The sequence below is a fragment of the Aythya ferina genome (assembly GCF_964211825.1).
Source record: "Aythya ferina genome assembly, chromosome: 5".
NCBI classification, from domain to species: Eukaryota; Metazoa; Chordata; class Aves; order Anseriformes; family Anatidae; genus Aythya; species Aythya ferina.
The window spans coordinates 33,946,215-33,964,861 of record NC_140301.1 but is presented as its reverse complement, the minus strand read 5'-3'; the positions used below and the strand labels follow the sequence as shown (position 1 = coordinate 33,964,861).

The 18,647-nt window shown below is 46.5% G+C and overlaps 1 protein-coding gene across 12 annotated transcripts; it reads right to left on the bottom strand.

Moving 5' to 3' along the window:
* Window positions 1–1,698: 1,698 nt before the first annotated feature.
* On the bottom strand, window positions 1,699–18,635 carry DDB2 (damage specific DNA binding protein 2). 12 transcript variants are annotated; one of them, XM_084519522.1, is made up of 14 exons: window positions 18,559–18,635; window positions 17,947–18,143; window positions 17,160–17,319; window positions 15,924–16,058; window positions 14,084–14,267; window positions 11,823–11,953; window positions 11,144–11,335; window positions 8,375–8,541; window positions 7,131–7,230; window positions 5,586–5,763; window positions 4,361–4,506; window positions 3,927–4,091; window positions 3,563–3,608; window positions 1,699–2,892 (listed from the first exon to the last, which is right to left on the bottom strand). In XM_084519522.1, the coding sequence occupies exons 5-14, from the start codon at window positions 14,253–14,255 to the stop codon at window positions 2,642–2,644; spliced, it is 1,548 nt and encodes a 515-aa protein (XP_084375648.1). In that variant the 5' UTR covers window positions 14,256–14,267; window positions 15,924–16,058; window positions 17,160–17,319; window positions 17,947–18,143; window positions 18,559–18,635; the 3' UTR covers window positions 1,699–2,641. The 12 variants fall into 12 exon arrangements, with proteins under 12 accessions (XP_084375648.1, XP_084375654.1, XP_084375653.1 ...); XM_084519528.1 differs by lacking the exon at window positions 8,375–8,541 and adding an exon at window positions 10,130–10,275 and having other exon boundaries at window positions 18,559–18,629; XM_084519527.1 differs by lacking the exons at window positions 8,375–8,541; window positions 18,559–18,635 and adding exons at window positions 10,130–10,275; window positions 18,292–18,551.
* Window positions 18,636–18,647: the final 12 nt, after the last annotated feature.

Sequence of the window (18,647 nt, the reverse complement as noted above, 5' to 3'; positions counted from 1 at the left end):
AGGCACAAGAAAGAAGTAAGAGAAAGTACACTGAAGGGGACCAGACCTGTTGTCTTTCAAGGCAGCAAATTTTGCACATGCAGAAGAAAGGTTTCTGTGATGATGTACTGCAGGTGTTCAGGAGCTTCCCCCTGCTCTAGCGCAGACTGGATCAGCCCATGGCAAATGGTAGGGCTGTGTTTCCACCCCTGGGGCAGCCGATTCCAAGTATATTGGACTCCCCTCCAAGTGAAGGCAAATTGTGGCCTGCACTCTGCTGCTAGAGGGATGGAGAAAAATGCATTAGCGATATCAATTGTGGCGTACCACTTGGCTGCCTTCGATTCAAGTTCGTACTGAAGTTCCAGCATGTCCGGCACTGCAGCACTCAGTGGTGGCGTCACTTCGTTCAGGCCACGATAGTCCACTGTTAGTCTCCACTCGCCATTAGACTTTCGCACTGGCCATATGGGACTATTGAAAGGTGAATGAGTCTTGCTGATCACTCCTTGGCTCTCCAATTGACGAATTAGCTTATGGATGGGGATCAGGGAGTCTCTGTTAGTGCGATATTGCCGCCGGTGCACAGTTGTGGTAGCGATTGGCACTCGCTGTTCTTCGACCCTCAGCAACCCCACAACAGAGGGGTCCTCTGAGAGACCAGGCAAGGTAGATAATTGTTTAATGCCCTCTGTCTCTAAGGCAGCTATACCAAAAGCCCACTGGAACCCTTTTGGGTCCTTGCAATATCCTCTTCTAAGATAGTCTATGCCAAGGATACACGGAGCATCCGGGCCAGTCACAATGCGGTGCTTTTCCCACTCATTCCCAGTCAGACTCACTTCAGCCTCCAATACAGTCAACTGCTGAGATCCCCCGGTCACTCCACAAATATAGATGGGCTCTGGTCCTTTATAGCTCGATGGCATTATAGTGCATTGTGCACCGGTGTCTACTAAAGCCTTATACTTCTGTGCGTCTGACGTGCCAGGCCATCGAATCCACACAGTCCAATAAACTCGATTGTCCCTTTCCTCCCCCTGGCTGGAGGCAGGGCTCCCCTAATCCTGGTCAGAATCTTCTTCGTTTCTGTGTTTGAAGGACTGTCTGCTGGAAGTTGGAGCAGCAAACTTTTCAGAGAATCCCTTTTTCTTGATTGTTTTCTTTTGCAACTCACGTACCCGTGCCTCTAGGGTCGCGGTAGATTTTCCATCCCATTTTCTCATGTCCTCTCCATGGTCTCGTAAGTAAAACCACAGGGTGGCACGGGGTGAGTACCCACCCCGTACACTTTTTGACTGTGAATGACTTTCTGTGATTGTTCCAATACATTTCCTTCTCATCATTAAAATAGATTCACACTGAACTCCACTCCTCCTGTTCTCTGAGTTCACAGGTCTAACCCCAGTGTGCTCAGTGCTGGAAAACAGAACGTACTGCAGTACGCCCCCTCCCAAGGGGAAACTGTGATTTACAGTCCCAGCAGCAGACAGAATTGAGATAAACTAGTTTTGATGGCAGCAACCATGCATAGACACAGCTCATAATGCAGCTATGAAGGGTCCATTGAAGACACAGCATTACGACTGACTTCTCTAGTTCTAGTACTGTTCTAGTTCTCTTAGTTCATCAGGAGAAAGGTCAACGTCTTCTAACCTCCCAAACAAAAGCAGCTCAGCAGAATGTGCAAAGCACCCACTCTATGTACCACAGAAGGACTTCAGTTTAGTACAAAACTTTATTCATAGCAATACTGCAAAACTACAAAAGTGAACACAGAATCTGAGCAGGCCTGGAGCCTGTCCCATCCACCAACCTCTGGAACAGCAGCAAGGCCCCAGACAGCTTTATTTTATTAACAATCTAGAATATGCAAAACTTTTCAGTTTAACAGCAGTTTGAAGATTTGGCTCTGAAAAGGGGTGTCTGGAAGAAATCCCTCATTTCTGCCTTAAAACATTCATCCAATATTCTGACGTGCATAGGCATGGGTGAGAAAAATTACCTAATTGGTAGCAAGAAAAAGCCTGGAGTTCTCGAGATAGAAACTACAAAATCAGTAGGTTCCCAGCTCTGTACTGCCCATGCATCCCACAAGGCAGACAAAGAGGGCTGGCGTGTTCTTTGTAGCCTAGTTAAACAGCTGCAAGCACAGAATAGGCGAAGCCTGAGGTTCTGACAAACGCACATTGTGGGGAAAGCTGGTGTTCCCTGGGTCACCCAAGCTATCCATCACCTCACCCCTGCAAATATTGGACCTTTTCAGGACGTCAGTGTTGCTAACAAGGGCTTCCTCAGTTCAGTTTGACTAGGACTCTCTGGGGACCCGTCACGAGCTGCTCCACAGCGCGCTACACGAGGTGATCACCTCTGTTACCGATCTGTTACTGGTAACAAGCAGATGTGGCAGGCTGGAAGCAGTAACTGCAGCAGGATCTGAAGACCTCTGAAGTTTCCCTGATGCCTCAGAAAATAAGTGGTAATTCCACCTGGAGGACAAATGGACAACTCTCTAGAAGGGGAAGCAAAGGGAATCAGGGAAGCAAGATCAGATCCAGGGAGGAAGGACAAAGCAAGAAGGCTAATGCCCTGCAGCACTTATGCTGCCCACTGCCAGCACTGAATTTGTCCTCTCCGATCCAGAAAAGATCAAAATACTAGATCAGTTTTCTAGATCCTTCCCTTTTCGCTTCCTTGCCTGTGACTTAGAATCTTTGCTTTTTGTTCTCATCTCTTCCACATCCCAAGACAGTAACTTAGCTTTCAGTTTGCTTGTCCCTGGGTTTGCCTGTCTCTGCCCTCCACGTCTGGACAAACTCCGGCTTCCGATCCCCTGTTCTGTCATGGCTTTCAGAAGATGTTCTTGCTTCTTCATCACCATCTCCTCCCGGCTCCAGATCAGAATATTAAAGCCTGAGAGGAAAAATTAAACATTGTATTTGATGTAGATCTTCTGACGGACAATACCTTTGGCTATGCTGCTTCAATGCCAGAAATTCAAAATGTTTTATCTGTTCTAAGACATTTCCAAGGCAAATAGGATACAAAGATATTTTATTGCAGACAATCTCCAAACACCCATGAAATTTTTCTCTAATTACAAAATGTAATCAAGTAATTTCTAATCTCATCTGTCACAGTTATAAGACAGAAACCTATAATCAGTTCCCTTAATCCCATACGGCCTAAGAAAAATCGTGTAATCTTGGCTGTGAAGCCTGGGAAATAAGGTAAGTCAAATAAAGGGAAAGTGCTACAGGCCTACCCGGAAAAGGCCTTTTTCCCCCCATCCTGTGTTCTGGAACTGTTATATGGCCGGCAGATGGCAGCAGGGCTCAGGGGAGGCTTCTTCCCCTGCAGATCTCGTGCTCAGGAATGCTTGAGAGATGACTAGCAGCCCATTTCGTAACGGCAAAAGTGGAAGACTGACAAGAAGGTCTTGACTTCCTTCACAGATGTAGAAAATTATAGGGGAGTACTAGTGAATGGGATCTGGGAAACCACACTCACGACTTACTTTTAGTCTTGAGAAACAAGCCTAGTCTTTCCTGGGTGCTTAGTGTTCTAGGTTCTCTTTACTCACCCATGCCAGAGGCCAGTGTGTCTCCCATAGGGTTAAATTTATTGAGCTGAAAATGGAAAAAACAATGAGAGTCTGTAAGAACATCACTGCTTACATAACAGAGGCATAAGAGCACCACTGCTTACATAATGGCAACAAACAATCTGGAAAGCAAAATGCTCCCTAAAGAGCATCACAGGAAACCCACAGATGACCACAGAACAGCCCTGCTCGAGTCAGCAGCTTTAGCCAGCAGCCACAACCCCACGAGACCGTGAGTCTGTCACAAGTGGAGAGGACGTTCCTATTGTTCTCGCCCCTAAAGCCCATCTCTTGGCTGCAGTTCAACACGCAGAGGTAGTTTTAGTTGCAGTGCCCAACTCACCGAGATGATACCAGACGCATTTGGGTCATGGAGCTGACAAACCATCTCCCCGGTGTTCCCATCGAATATATCAACAGTCCGCAGCTCGTTCACTGTGTACCCTGGGAACTTCGGGTCTGGGTAGCGACCCGCTACAATGAGGTCATAGCGAGGATGCCACGTCGCCTGGTCACAGAGCAGAGGGACAGGGAGTTAGAGAGGGGCAGAGTTAATGCTGACACACACCAGGGAACCAGCAGCGTGAGCAGCAGTTTGTCCATCCCACTCATAGACTCAGAAACACGAGCATCCTCAGCGGAATGCTCTGCAAGAGCTGCAGCAGTGTGAATATCCACCCACCATCGTATCCTGCCCAGAAATCAGACCATTTCTTTCAAAGCCTGCTGCTAGCACCAAGAGCAATGCTCCTCTCGGACTATGCTGGCTTAACTCACCTTAATAGGTGTGAGGTGCTGGAACTGCCGATGTGGGTGTGGGATCAGATGCTGTGGCTTGGTCCAATCTGAACAAGAGTAAACCCTGATTTCGTTGCGCTGGTCTGTACTCAGCAGCTTGGCACCATCCGTTGGGCTGAAGTAAGCTGGGAGAGGGGGACAACAAGGCAAAGAGATCAATATGCTGTGATTGACAAGAAACATAAAAGTCACATTTCTCTAACTAGGAAAATGTCAACTTGTTTCTTTTTTAAACTAAAAACGTACACGTGGCCATGTGCCCCAACACAAGACTTCACCCGTCTCAAGCAAACTCAAGGCTCTTACAGTAAGCTGAAACCTACAGCATGGAGTTACATAGGAAGAATCACTATTCTCATTTTAGAGTCAGAAAGAGACATAGCCAAGAAAGGAACTTGTTCATTCAGATGGGAAGTCACCAGAAAAGATGGAAACTGACACCTGCAGTTCAGACTTGCAGAAACTGGTAAAACTGCAGCCAAGAAACAGCCTTGAGTCCCACGCCCTGCTTTTGCCAAAGGAACCATCCCAATAAATTCAGTTTTCTCATCTCAGACACTGCTGATGTTTCAACACTAAGAAAGCACAGTGCCACGGTTTGTACAGCAAGTCTGAGGCCATCTGTAGCTGCCCTATTTCACCTCCCTGCCTCTGGCTGCACATTCCCACTGCCTTCCTTGCTTATAAGCACCAGCAAAAGGAAGACAGCTGGCATGCAGGAAAGCTTTTCAGCAAGAAAGCATGAGCATCCTCTCTGTTAAACCTGTAAGGCAGTACCTCAGAAAATGAGCTCTAAGCTGCCTAGCGTAAGTCTGTCAAAAAACACAATTTATGTGCGCTTCCACCATGAACAGCAACTCTGAATAATTTACTCAGAAGGTTGAAAAAAAAAAAATACAGGTTAACAAGTTAAATCAACCTCCTCCCAAAGGACTCAGGTAAAATTCATGTTCAATGTTTGTGTTTAAAAGTTACATGATACTTGAACAATTTGCATCTGGCTGTATTAAGGCTTGCTCCAAAGTGTTTTCATCTCTTAAAAAGCACAAAGAGATAACTGGAAGAAAGAGAGGATCAACTCACGCTTTTTGGGAAGAAAAGCAACGTAGAAGCCAAAACTCAGGAAAAAAGAAAAGAAGAAAAGCACGTGGATGGGAGATTCAGCAGACATCTGTGCGACTAAATTCTTATCTCATGAACTTACCTGCATTGACAGGTTTGTCGTGAGGAAGCACATGAAGAAAATTAGTTTTGTCTTTGATGTTTCTGAGGTCCCAGATTTTGACTGTCTGATCCACAGATGCTGTGGCCAACAGCCACTCACATCGAGAGTTAAACTCCACATGAGTTACTTTCTTCTTGTGCAATTTCAGCTTCCAAATCTGAAGCAGAGGAAACAAACAAACAAAAAATAAAAATCACACACACACAAAAAAGGACTGGATTTAAAAAAAATGAAATGAGAATCTGCTAGTGTACTAGTGCAGAGTAAAGAGGTCATACATTTACAGAGTTAAAAAAAAAAAAAAAAACCTTCTATAATACACCTACTGGAAACAAGAAAGGAGAGGAATGATCTTGGAACTATTTATTCCTGGGAGAATCTCTGATCCACCAACTTATTACAGCTATAGGAAAGAAAAATACAATCCCTGTTTCATGGAGCGAAGCATTAATGTCACTGTTAAGACCTCATGTGGAATACTTCATGCAGTGCCAGTGTTGCAGCTGCAGGAAGATTAAAACAAACTGGAACAGGTACAGAAATGAGCCACCAACATAATAAGGATGGGCCTACTTTGTGGGAGATCAGAAAAGCTTGCTTTCTTTATCTTAGTAAAAATGACAGGTGATGGGATACAATTGGCTTCTAGAAAGGTATCAGAAAAGAAATATAAGAAGAAATATTTTAATTCAGCAGAACAAATGGATATAAACTGACTATCAATAAATTTATACTGGATGACAGAAGATTCTTTCTAGTCAAAGGAGTACAGTTGGCCCTCCCTCTATAATAACAGGTATCTCCTAAGTGCAGAAGAGCCCATCAAATTCTTTCAAGAGAAAAAAAAATAAAGCAACTAACCTTTAATGCACAAAATTCATGTATGTGTAACTGCTCGCTAATTTACACAGCTGCCTCTGGCCACAGCTCACCGGGTGGCACACTCTTACAGATGTTACCCTTGCAGGCAGGAGAAATGGTAATTCCAGTGTGGTGGTACAGCAGGCTCCTGTAAGCAGGGCCACTCCAAGCCTGTTCTCTAATAGGTTTCTGTACTGCTTCAGAGTCTGCCTCTGCCTGCCCTCTCATGTCTAGAAGCAGTAGTGCAATTTATATCCCAATGTTTGTTGAATTACTGTTCCGTACTTACTCCACAGTCATGGAAAGGTGTCCGTCAAAGCAGTGCCTCCCAAATGACTCCTATCAGGGCGCTAAATTTTTGGAAGGATGAAGGTTGCTGGCAGAAGGTATTTAGGCTCTTCAGTTTACCATATAATTACTCTGCCCAGTAACAAATACTTTTAAGAAAAGGGCAGCACATCACACAGTCCCTGTTGGAGATTTGTTACTATCATGCTGACCAGCATGCTTGGCAGAAGCTGAGGAAGTCTTAGCCCCTAAACTATGTGTAGGCTCATCTCAGCTGCAAGGCACTTGTCCACTTTACTGGGCCCCTGTAGTGCAGGGAAGTCAATGAGCAGTGCAGATTCCTGTAAAGGAGGTGCTATAGGGAGCCATACAAACCTCTTCACCAGAAGTGCTGAGCAGAACCACGTTGCCCAAATTATCTCCTGTCACCACAGCGCGGCAGCTTGCAGAAACATCAACGCTGCAGTACCAGCAACTAGAGGGAAAGAGACAAAAATCAGTGCTGCCTCCCACAGGCAGCTGAAGGCAGCTGAGCTCTGGTTCACATCTGGTCCCTTTCTGACAAAGGAGACCACAACACATTGTAATTGCCATCTCCTGCCTGATCTGATGGGGTGGCCCTCAACATCAGGAAGGTTTATCAGCAGTGCTTGTTTTGGCGACTGAATATGAAATAATTTCCAAATAATTTGTGAAATGCTCACTAGACAGAGTGTGACATGTTGCAACAGTGGAACACAAAGGCTGAGAAGTCCCTTGGAGCCTGCACACTTTGAGAAAGATCAGAACACCCATGCAACATAGCCAAACATACAGAAACAGCTTTAAAATAACGTTTCCTACAACACAGTGAAGCAGCAGTAAAGAAAAGACAAAAGCTTTGGATTGGAAAGTTGCACCTCTAAACTGTCTCAACTTCATGCTCCAAGGAACAAAACCAAGTGGAGATTTATCTGATAAAGACCTATTTCTTAACCCCAGCTCTGCTGGAGGGTAGGGCCAGTGAGAGTAAAACTGGGGTCCTTTGGGAACCTGTAGGGAAAGCTTTAATTTGCAATGAATTGCAAATTATTCTTGATTTCAAGGCACTGGGAATTAGCATGGTGAGCCTGCACACTCCAGAGGGCAATAGGGTAAACTCAGTAAGCTGAAACTTTGATTCCTCAGGAATGTTTTTTGGCCTGAGCTCTCCTCTGCTGCCTGAGCTGCTGCACACAAAGCGCCCAGAACACCGATCACAACGAAGAGCAGAAAGCATGTTCTGCTCTTCTCACCTCACATTTTATACAGCAAAGCTTTGTCAGTACCTGCAAGACAGGAGATGGTGTCACCAGAAATAACACCAGAAGGTGCATGCAGCGCACTCAGCTACTGCAAAAACCGAGGTGCCCCGGGGCTGCCTAGCTTGTCACCCACCCTGCCACGCTGGAGCTGGGACTGGGAGCCTATCTCTGAGCTTCCTCACAGGGCCACGTCACGCCAAGGATCTCCTCACGCTTGCAAAGAAGCAGATGTTAGTGAGCACGAGCAGAGCCACAGCACTAACCCAGCGCTAAGGGTTAACCATTAACCACAGCATTAAGGAGCAGAGATTCATCCTTGTGCTGCTCCCTCCTCACCAAACGTTATGGAGCTCATGGCCACAGTCCGGGGCACGGGAGATCACCTGCACGGCTCTGCCCTCAAGGTCCTGCAGGCTTAGGGTGCCATCCCCTGATGCCACATAAAGCTTCACTGCCTCATAAGGACTGAACTTGATGTCTCCAAGAGAATCTCCCGGCCCTTTCTGGAATACACACAGAGCCAAAAGGCATCAAGGTTAGAGTGGGGGAAAAAAAATCTTAATACAACTCATCTCCTGGAACACGCTGCAGGTTTCCCAAGGCACGATGCACCGCTCTTTTTTCAGGGGACACACATAAGATCTTTCTGATCTGTTTCAGACCTGAGCATATACGTTCTGAGCCTCTAGGTTCAACCCCAAAGCTTTGGGCTGCAAACCTCATTAGCAGCACTGCTTCCTCTGCTGCCGAGGGAAGGACAAATCTGCAGTGAACCACCTGGCTCAGACCAGGTTTAGGAGATCAGAAGAAAAACCAGCACCACTGCATGCAGAAGCTACAGAAAATCTCATGACAGCCCTGCACCAAGCTTTTCTTACAGAGGCTTCGTTCACCAGTTCACTACAGCCTACTTCCATTCCATACCTAGTCCTTCTCAAGGTACCAGCAGGCAGCACAAGCGCAGTGCCAGGAGTAATTCTACTGCTAGCTACGAGGCACAAGAACCTCAACTGAGGAAATGTGGAAAACATACACAAAGACAGAAAAGAAGGACACAGACTGGGAGTCCCCAGACTCTGATGTGCACTCCATCTGCTGCTCACAGAGCAACCATCTAATGAAGTCACACAGTACACATGAGCTGTTAAGAGGCCAATGAAGACAAAAAGCCCATCCATAGAGCTTGCCTGCCCTCACAGCAGCAAAGACAGACTGCATGTCCTTTCAAATCCAGGCATTGCTGTGACAGGGATCCACCGGGATACAAGATCTTCCCGTCCCACCTTGCCTACCTGAGCAGTCATCCCAGCACCACTAGGGCTCACCTTCTGCCTCAAGACAAGACTGCAGCTGGAACAGCCGCTTTGGAAACCAACCATGAAAGCCGCTACCAGAAAGAATCAGGTGGAGAAAAGCAAAGAGGAGGCTAACCCCGTTTCTCTCACTTACCTAGCACTGAAGTAACTAACTGAAGAGGTCAGGCTTCCTCATGAGTCCACAGAATAGTGTGAGAGGGGGATTCTAAACACAGGCACATAGAATTGCCTCTAGAGATTCATCCCCTCATTCCTCTGAAGAATCTGAGTCTTAATTTTGGTATTTTACACAAGAAGCACCGAAAGTTAGGTGGGACGAACTGGTGTGATCCTTATGACGTGTACCACTTAAAGCCAGTGGTGTTTGTGGAGAAGGACTGAGGGGACCGCAGATGGCTCTGCAAAAGCCACCTGGCAGCGAGCAGCACTGCTAGCAGGCCAAGAGGTCAGCAGGTCCCCAGGGCAGAGCTACAGAGCACAGAGCTGAGGAAATCCACCCCACACTCCCACGTGTAACAGGTAGTAAGCAAGCATCTGGGTCCTTCCCCTTAATGAGGGAGAGCTCTCTTCTACCCACCACCCCATTTCAGAGAAAAATAAAAAGGGAGAGCGAGCCTCCTCAGAAGGGAGGGAACTCTTGAAATTTAGAGGGTAAAGGAGGTCTACGTGGAGAAGAAGCCCAGCTCCCATATATTAGAGACCAGCATCTCTCTCTCTCTGTGTAGTGCTCCTGCCAGCAGGACGCAGAGGCCCAAAACATTGCTGTATTTCTTACTCCCAGTCCTCGGAGATGGTGAAGACCCGGAAAGTATTGCCATTAAAATCCTGCAGGGTGGTAGTGCCGGCAACTGACGAAGTGTACAGCTGGCTAGGGTTAAAAGGGTTAAACTTCATTCCTGTGATGGCCCCTCCAGCTCCCATCTACAAGGAAGGGGATGAACAAAAGAAAAAATCCACTGAGTGATGGGGAAGAAGGAAAGTGTGTGCTCTAAGTCTGCATTCTCTGCTACGTTCTTAACAGCAACAGTCAAACACACCACAGCCCTCCAGGAGACAAAGACAACCATGCCTTCCCACATGACAGTTGTCTAGGCAGCTGCCCTCCCAGAGAATAGAGCTGCAACTCCGCCAGTCCCCCAGCAACGTGCTCCTTGGCTGACATCACACTAGTAACAAAAAAAGAAATACAGCCCTGGAATTTTTGGAGGATGGAATTCCTTCCAGTGCACACCTATGTTAATTTAGGAAGGGACAGAAGAGTCTTTTAGAGTCCCTGTAGGACTGCCAATGGCTGAATATGCTATGGGGGCATGCTAGCTGTACAAACCACTCATTCTAGCTTAGTTTTTTACTTCAGATGTAGGGACTTTGTTTCTCTCCACTCCAAGTTGCTTCTTCATATGACACAGAATAAAAGGTGAGCAGAGAAAGATCAAGACCTAAACCAGACAGACCCTCTCTGCCTATTTGCTTCTGGCATCCCTTTAAAATAATTGTTTTGCCAGTTGCTGATTTTTTTTTCCCCCCACACTGAACGCACATCAAGTACAGTTTCATTATGAATTTACTCAACAAGCCTCTGTTCTCCCTAGTGCAATAGGATTGTTCCCTAGAACAATCTGGAATTTAGGAATGACAGCTGCTGCATCTCAGTCCTGACCCATGCCTGGCTACTCTGCAGCCCAAGGCCTTCATGTGTTTCTCACAACAGATCTCACTTCTGACCCGCAGATATTTGGTGGTGCTCCAGTTTTCCCCTCCTACCCACCCCACACACCCAGTGACTTACCCCTTTTATAAAGCAGGTTTTAGTAAGTACTTCGTAGTCCCACAGAATGATGTCTCCACCTTTGGAACCAACGGCTACGGTACTTGGGTGTGTTGGATGCCACTCCAGGCACGTCACTCTCCTGTCAAAGGGACTTGCTGTTCGAAAGAGGCGGTATGAGGTCAGAGAACGCAGAAAGGGCAGCTGTAGACACTGTTACAAAGATAAAAGATAATTATGACTTCTGCAGGGATCCCTGAGTATCTCTGAATGAGGAGCACTAACAATTTCTAATCACCACCAGCTGTAGAACATTCACAACAAAGGCTAAGCTCCTCTCCGCAAGGAGTACATGCTGTCCCCAAGGGAAACTATCTGGACCACACAAATCCACATCAACCACAGCACCCGGAAAGCAACAGAGAACTGAGAGATACCATGCTTTAAATGACGTACAGGGAGCTAAGCCTCTTGGGCTGAGCTAAGAAGGCAGGATAACTAATATTAACGAGGGAGGATAACATCTCCCTGTCAGAAACAAGACCTTGATGACTATGTCATTACTGTGCATCCAGAATGTTACACTTCACCTACAGCTACAATGTCATAGGCCTCCATCCAAATTGCTTGCAGCTTAACAATATAGCATAAAAAAAAAGAGTTAGGACATCCAACAGGTCATGAAGGAGGAACTCCTCACCTGCCTGAGCTGCGCCCGGATGGAGCCTCCCAGCTTGTTCTGGTAGACATAATGAACAATGCTGCACCGCCGCTCCAGCTGATGGAAAAGGGCTCTGGTGTTTCTCGTCACAGACCCACCTCCACTCCGACCTGCCAGAGAGAAAAAGAATAAAAGTTACTGGGAGCCAATGCCGGTCACGCTCATTCACTAAACATGGGAAGACATCTGCATTTGCTGCTAAATCCATGAAAAGCTTCAGTCACAAGTGAAAAGACTAAATGACTCTTACACGTCTAAGGAGCACGCAGCCTTTGCCACTGCGGAGCCCAGTGCTTCCCATAGGCTGCCAAACTTTGTGTATGCTTCCTCATGTTCAAACTTCCTTCTGCTAGCCAAAGATTTAGCAAAAAGACAGCACGAGAAGGAGGACTAAAGCAAAGTCTCAGGTGGCGCATCTCTTGGACAGTATACAGCCTGAATGGTTTGTACCCAGAATATACTGAGGCCATCCAAAGCCCCAGCAACTTGGCAACATGCAGTGGGAGGGGTTGAGCCCCTGTGTGCAGGGGAAAGAAGGTCAGACGTGTGAAGAGCAGAAATATTCCACCTGAAATTTCCCCAAGTGTGGCAATGGGAGTTCCCACACAGTTCCTGAAATGCCTGCTTGTGAATGAGAATATTCTATCTGCTTGTGCTGTAGCCCGTACAGTCTGCCTGCAAACTGTGAGGTTTGTTTTTGATAATAGACTTGCTGACGCCTCATCGCCTGAAAACCTTTCTGTTCAGGGTGATTTTTGCTGAGAGCACAGCATGCTTCTACATTTTGTTCATGTTCCAAGTTTTATCTTCAGGGACCTTTAGATAAAAACAAGATCTGTGCGCAGTCCCATGTCTATGAGCTAATCATCCCCATGGCAATAGACTGTAACACCTCAGTAGATCTAGATGTCAAGTGAGAAAGATGCCTTTGTTAAGAAACAAAAATGCTACGTTCATTTAAGGATACTAATGAAAAAACAGAAGACCAAAAACATAAGGATCATTCTGTGTGATTAGAACCTAAACAAAATCTTCCTTTAAGGCAAGCCTGGAACCTAGAAATGCAGGGGTGAGAGACTAAACTTCTTTATTCACATGCCAACATAGTGCTAACACTTGCCACACCTGTTGAAGTGGGCACAAAAGGATTTATATTTTAATTCCTTTTTTTTTTTCCCTCCACAGAAGAATTAGCATCCACAGTTCCTTCTTCAGAAGTGACAGAAGGGGGCATATTTTTTCAGATTCAGTGTGGTTGCAAATGAAAATTTACTAAGTAAAAACTTCAGGCCTTTTTAGAATCTGCTGTAGTAAACGCTTAAAAACAGATTTCAACTGCAAGAAACTGGACCTGTACTACATAATTCAGAAGAAAAAAAAAATTTTTTTCCAAAACATATTAAAATCAATATATAAAACAGCAAAGAAGCATTACGATTTTCTCTGGGGGGTTGGATGTTTTTCTCACAAAGTGTGTATAAAGAACAGAAAATCTCAAATGCAAAGGTCTTGATCTTTTTAAGAAAAGTCTTCGGGAAAAATACGATTGGTCTCTTTTTCCTCAAAGTACTAACCATATCCAACTCCCTCTGAAACTTAGGGGAACTACAGGTGCTCATCAAATCTGAAAATCAGGCCATGAAGTTACAATGAAAACCACACAGCTAAGTCAGCTACAGAAGATGCTTTAACTATCCACAACTACGTACAGAACTCCTTTCCAACAAGAGTATTTTGCTTCCATGACCACTGTCCACACTAACAACTGCTCCATATTTTGTAACTCCTGCTTGCTTTAGGAAAAGTTAGAATACGCACAGATCAGGTGGCAATGTCAGTTTAGACTGCATGCTGTAGAACACCAACCTTACAGCTAAGAAACTGCATTAAGAATTGCATGGAAGAAAAAATGATTTGTTACCAAGGCTGTCTGTCCTACAATAAAGCAGAGATCTGGTAATTCAGGAATTCCACAGAACTCTCCAGTGTGCTGTATTGGCATTATCGGTGGACAGGCTTCTACCAAGGGGTATGGAGTCTCAAATACGAAGGACAGACATGCAGACACACTCTCACTAGACAGATAATTGTAGGCTGCACTACCCCGATACATGTCTGTGTATCACTTGAATATGTAATAGAGTCATCTGAATGTGACTCTTGGCATTCTCCTTCTTCAGCTAGTCGATACCTGTGATTTAGGGTAAATCTGGTTGGGAGAAACAGTAAAGAAGCATTACCAATTTTCTCTAGGGGTTTGGATGTTTTTCTCAGAAACAATTTCTTCGCTAGTGGTTCGTTCTCTAGTTCCTTGTAGTCCAGTTTCCTTTTCCCAGACGATTTTGCTTCTTCTGACCAATACTCATGCGCCCTCTCATGCTTCTTGTCCTTTGGCTGATTTACTGGAGCCATTCTGTCTGACCACTAGAAGCAAATAAAAGCACGGAAGGTAAGACTGTCACAGACTTTTAACCAGACGACAGAGAGGAAAACTGGAGTGAAATTTATCCCAGTGGCCTGGAAGTAGTGCTTATACCCGTAGCCTCTTTCATCAGCATGACAGTAGCTTTTTGTTGTGCTCTGCTGGAGAGGGGAACAGGTTCAATAAACTCTTCTTTGTTCCCATATGAAAATGAGTGTATCCTACAGCACTGGGGTATGTTTTGACAGATGTGCTTCTACCGAAATTTTAAGCTTAAAACCCACAGATCTGCATAAAGCACATCTGTGAAACCACATAATACCCTAACTGTTCCTGCAGCAGCTCACACTGAGCTCTTCAGACTGGGCTAAGGACAGGGTCTGAGCTGTTGCGAAGACAGCCAAGGCTGACTGCTGTCCCACCGAGCCCGTTCAGAAGACACTTCCTACTTCACGGCCACCACCTAATATTTGGGCTGGGCTCCCTCGCTAAGCTCCAAACACGCTTTTGACCGTGGGGGCCAGCACCACGAGCCTGCTGCCTGCCCCGGCTCCCCGCCTCCTCCTCCCGGCTGCCGGGCACCGCACCCCGGGGGCTCCTCGGGGAAGAGCCCGCTGAGGGCCGGGTCCCTCCCCGAGCCCCCACCGAGCCTCCCCGCTCTCACCTGCGCTCCGCCGGCCTCCGCTGCCCCGGCCCCTCCCCGGAGCTTTCATAACCGGGGCGGGGAGGAGCGGGGGGGCCGCGGCTGCCGGCCCCGGGAGCGGCGCCGAGCGCTGAGGCGGCCTCGGCAGGGCCCCGCCGCCGCCATCTCACGGCCCCAAGCGCGGGGGGACAGCCTCTGAGGCGGCCTCCAGGGGTTCAGCTCAGCTCTTTCGGGGCTCCTAGGGGAATAATTAATTACTGCGGCACCGAATGGGTTGATTAAAGCTGCGTGGAGAGGGCCCAAAATAGATCAACCGAACAGCGAGCGAAAAAAAGAGAGGCTATTTAAAAACGCGACTTGCACTGCCAGGCGCACCTGGTGTCGAGCTGTGGTGGAGCTCAACAGAAAAACCTGTGCCTTACAGCTGGGGAAAAAGAAAAACAATCCCCAGCTGGAGGCACACACGCCTCCCTCCCTCCCTCTCCATCCAGGAGGGAGGCTGCTGCCTGCCTTGCCTCCAGAGCAGCAGGCAGCCTGTGCCTCAGGTCCCCATCGATATTCTGAGTAATGATGTCCTGTCATCCACACAGCTGGTGTGTAGTCCTAAAATATCTCTGTAACCACTCCTGCAGTTGTAGGGGTGCTGCTTTTTTGAGGGGACAGGGGGTTCTGTTCAAGTTACCTATACATTTTCTCACATAGTAGAAAATGAACTGAAAAACTACTAGGAGAAGCTACAAAGAGCCAGACTCCAGACCTTTCTGCTGCACTGCAAAAATGTTATATTAGTTTTAGCATCGTAAAACCAAGTATCAGAATGACCTGGAAAATAAATCATAACCGCTGACAGATGTCAGTTTTGACATGTTGACAGACAACATGTCAGACCGTTTTGAACATGTATGCCAGCCTGACCATGGTCTTACCAAGCACTTTTGTAACACACAGCATCCTTCTGAGAATTGTACCCATTAACAAAAAAATAGCAATAGCAGTAACTGAAAGTAGTATTTACCTGCTTTCCTCAGAAGCCTTGAAGGCTTGATTTCTGGGAAGGGAAACTGCTATAGAAAAATAGCCTCCTTGTCTTGACAATGATCAACGAGTTTGTTTACAGGTCTGCACATGTCATCATCATCAGAGGCAGAACCTGTGGAGGTCATCAGGAATCGCCAACAAATCACCAATTAAAGGACAAAAATCTTAACATCCCCTGTTTTTCACATACAGTAAAAGGTGTAAATTTCTAAGTCTGTAACTGAAGACAAATGCCCCAATACCAACTCTCCTCAAGCAGATTGAAAGACCTGTATTGCTTTCAGTGATCTACGTATTAATCCCAAAGTAGACTCCAATGGTGTCATCTAAGTTACCCCCAGCAATGTTGTGTACTTCCTGTCCCCATTCCTTTCATCCTCCAGTGTTTGCTTCCCTGCACAGAGGGCATGCACAGTAACCTACGGGTTTCCTCATTGCGCTGTCATGGTTAGCATTTTCTATCAATTACTAACACCACATTTGCTTTCTCTCTCAAGAGTCACCAGATTATTTTTGTAATCGTTATTCACTAAGGACAAGAATAGCAGTTCACAAATCATGCACAGCAGAAAGGCCACTGGCATGGGGTGCCGCCAATTAGTACTGGTATGCCAGTACTAAGCAGACGTGGTACACCACAGGCCAGAGAAAGAGTAATTTGAAAATACTATTCTGCATTTACAGGCTCACACTCTTCAAACTAATGCATGCAGCAAAGTCAAAGGAGTATAAATATGCATGAGCAGGATATTAGGCTTTTTTATTATTATTTTTTTACAATGCCTTCTGTCTGATATACACTCTTGTTGAGGTTCCACCTTAGTTATAGCTCACAGTTCTCTATTAGAGAATAAAGCTGTCTTGTTGCTGGGTCTGGTAAAGCTATATTCTGACTAAGACCGTCAACTTCATGGTATTTGTAATACTAGTTGGTATTTTGCCTCCTTGTTGCCAGGATCTTTTTCCAAAGCATGAATGTTTTTGGCTACTTTAGTCTGACTACTGATGTAAAGAGTACCATTACAGCAACTTGAGTTTTGCCTGCAGATGCAAGCAAGACTTATCTTCTGCTAAAAGGTAGGAAAAACTTTTCAATCCTCTGGAGATAAGAGTAAATATGCTATCTATCCTCCTTCTACCCCATGACCTTTACTAGGCTGCCCTGCATCAGGAAAAAGAGCAGAAGTATTGCTATTCTAATGATCTTGTTTACCTGAGCACTCAATTTTCCCTAAGCAATTCCAGTCTTAGAGGAAAGGAGTGAGACAGCTATGTTACGTAGTAGCCTCGCCACTTAGTCAGCACTGGGGACAGCCAGATCTGAAATGGAAGGCATCTCAGATGCTCAATGCATGGAGTATCAGTATCAAAATCTGCATAACATAAAATAAGGCAAACAGTGGATAAAGAATATTAATGAATTACGTGTTTTTGCTTTCCCCTACCTCACTAATGTACGTACATTTGATAATGGCATTAAAGTCTCATATAGTTAATTTAGAGAATCTCTACGCCAAAGAATTGGCATTGGTTTTGTTCATTTTTTTTCAGGGGTGGTGGTGGTGTCTTATTTTTAAAATAAAAAAATATTATTTTAGTAAGATAAAAAGTTAATGCTCAGTGATAATTAACTTCTAGGGTAAGATAAATGTCTTGAGTCGCTTTTTGAAAGTACACTAATTGTTGTACCACATACAGTGACATATCACGGGAATCTACCCAGGGGAAAGTGAACTGAGGATTGGCCCCAGGGCAAAATAAGTGGAATGGTTTCTAAGATCTCTTTTCTAATAGGAATTCATAGTCTCTGAAGGTCCTCTGTAGAGGTACTTTTCTACCTCCTATAAAGCTTGGGGCAGTTGTCAAGAGAGAAAACATCCCTGGGCTGCTCCAGAGAAGCGGGAGCACAGATTTACGGCATGTTCTTTCCTCTCTCCCTCCTGTAAGGCTCTCAAACTTTCCTCTCTCCACTGATTGCATAAACATCACAGCAAACTCACAGTTGGTCCTTGGAGTTGGGTCCCAGGTCTCTTGGAAGCAGTCGAGAGGAGAGGGGCCAGCGAGGCCTCCAGGCACTCCTCTACACGCTCTGTCCCAGCGTCATGGCAAACCACACCCGAGGCCTGGCGCTAGAAATGGAAACTCTGGCACACAAACCTCCTGGTACTTCGAAAAAGCTGGCTTCGACCAAGAGACTCTGAAAAGACGAGGTCTGGGTTATTCAGGAAAAAGGTTTCCAGAGGAGAGGGCGAACGGACTGAGTCAGCTCTGAGGGAGCGAGCCAAAAGGCCACCACGCTGAGCTGCGGCGAGGCTGCTCCCCGACCCCAGGAGGGTGACCCACACCTCACAGAACCGAGGGATGGGGGCTCTGGGTGGGCACAGGGGGCTGCAGCTCGCAGTAACCAACTAACCGAGCCACAGCCCCACAGACAGGGCAGAAGCTCAGCTCCTCACAGGGCTACCTCCCCCCTCAAGCACCCGCTATGCCGGGGGGCGACCCCACTGGGTGCCCCCCCAAGTGCTTTAAGCGACACCCCACAAAACGCAGGGCAACCCCCGAGCCCCTGCTGGCACAGCAGGACAACCACTTCTCCTCCGAGCCAGCCCCACCTGCCCGTGAGGCCCCGTTAATTAGCTAATTAGGGAGGGGCGGGCAGCAGGCGGCCCCCCCACCCCCGGCCGGCCCCGAGCTGCGGGCC

Excerpts from the sequence above, each read along its gene's own strand:
- DDB2 (XM_084519522.1), bottom strand. The coding sequence starts at position 14,255 with ATGGCTCCAGTAAATCAGCCAAAGGACAAGAAGCATGAGAGGGCGCAT. Across the intron at positions 11,336-11,822 it reads TCCGGGCGCAGCTCAGGCAG|TGTCTACAGCTGCCCTTTCT; the intron begins GTGAGGAGTTCC and ends TCTTTGTAACAG. Across the intron at positions 4,092-4,360 it reads AGCACCTCACACCTATTAAG|GCGACGTGGCATCCTCGCTA; the intron begins GTGAGTTAAGCC and ends CTCTGTGACCAG.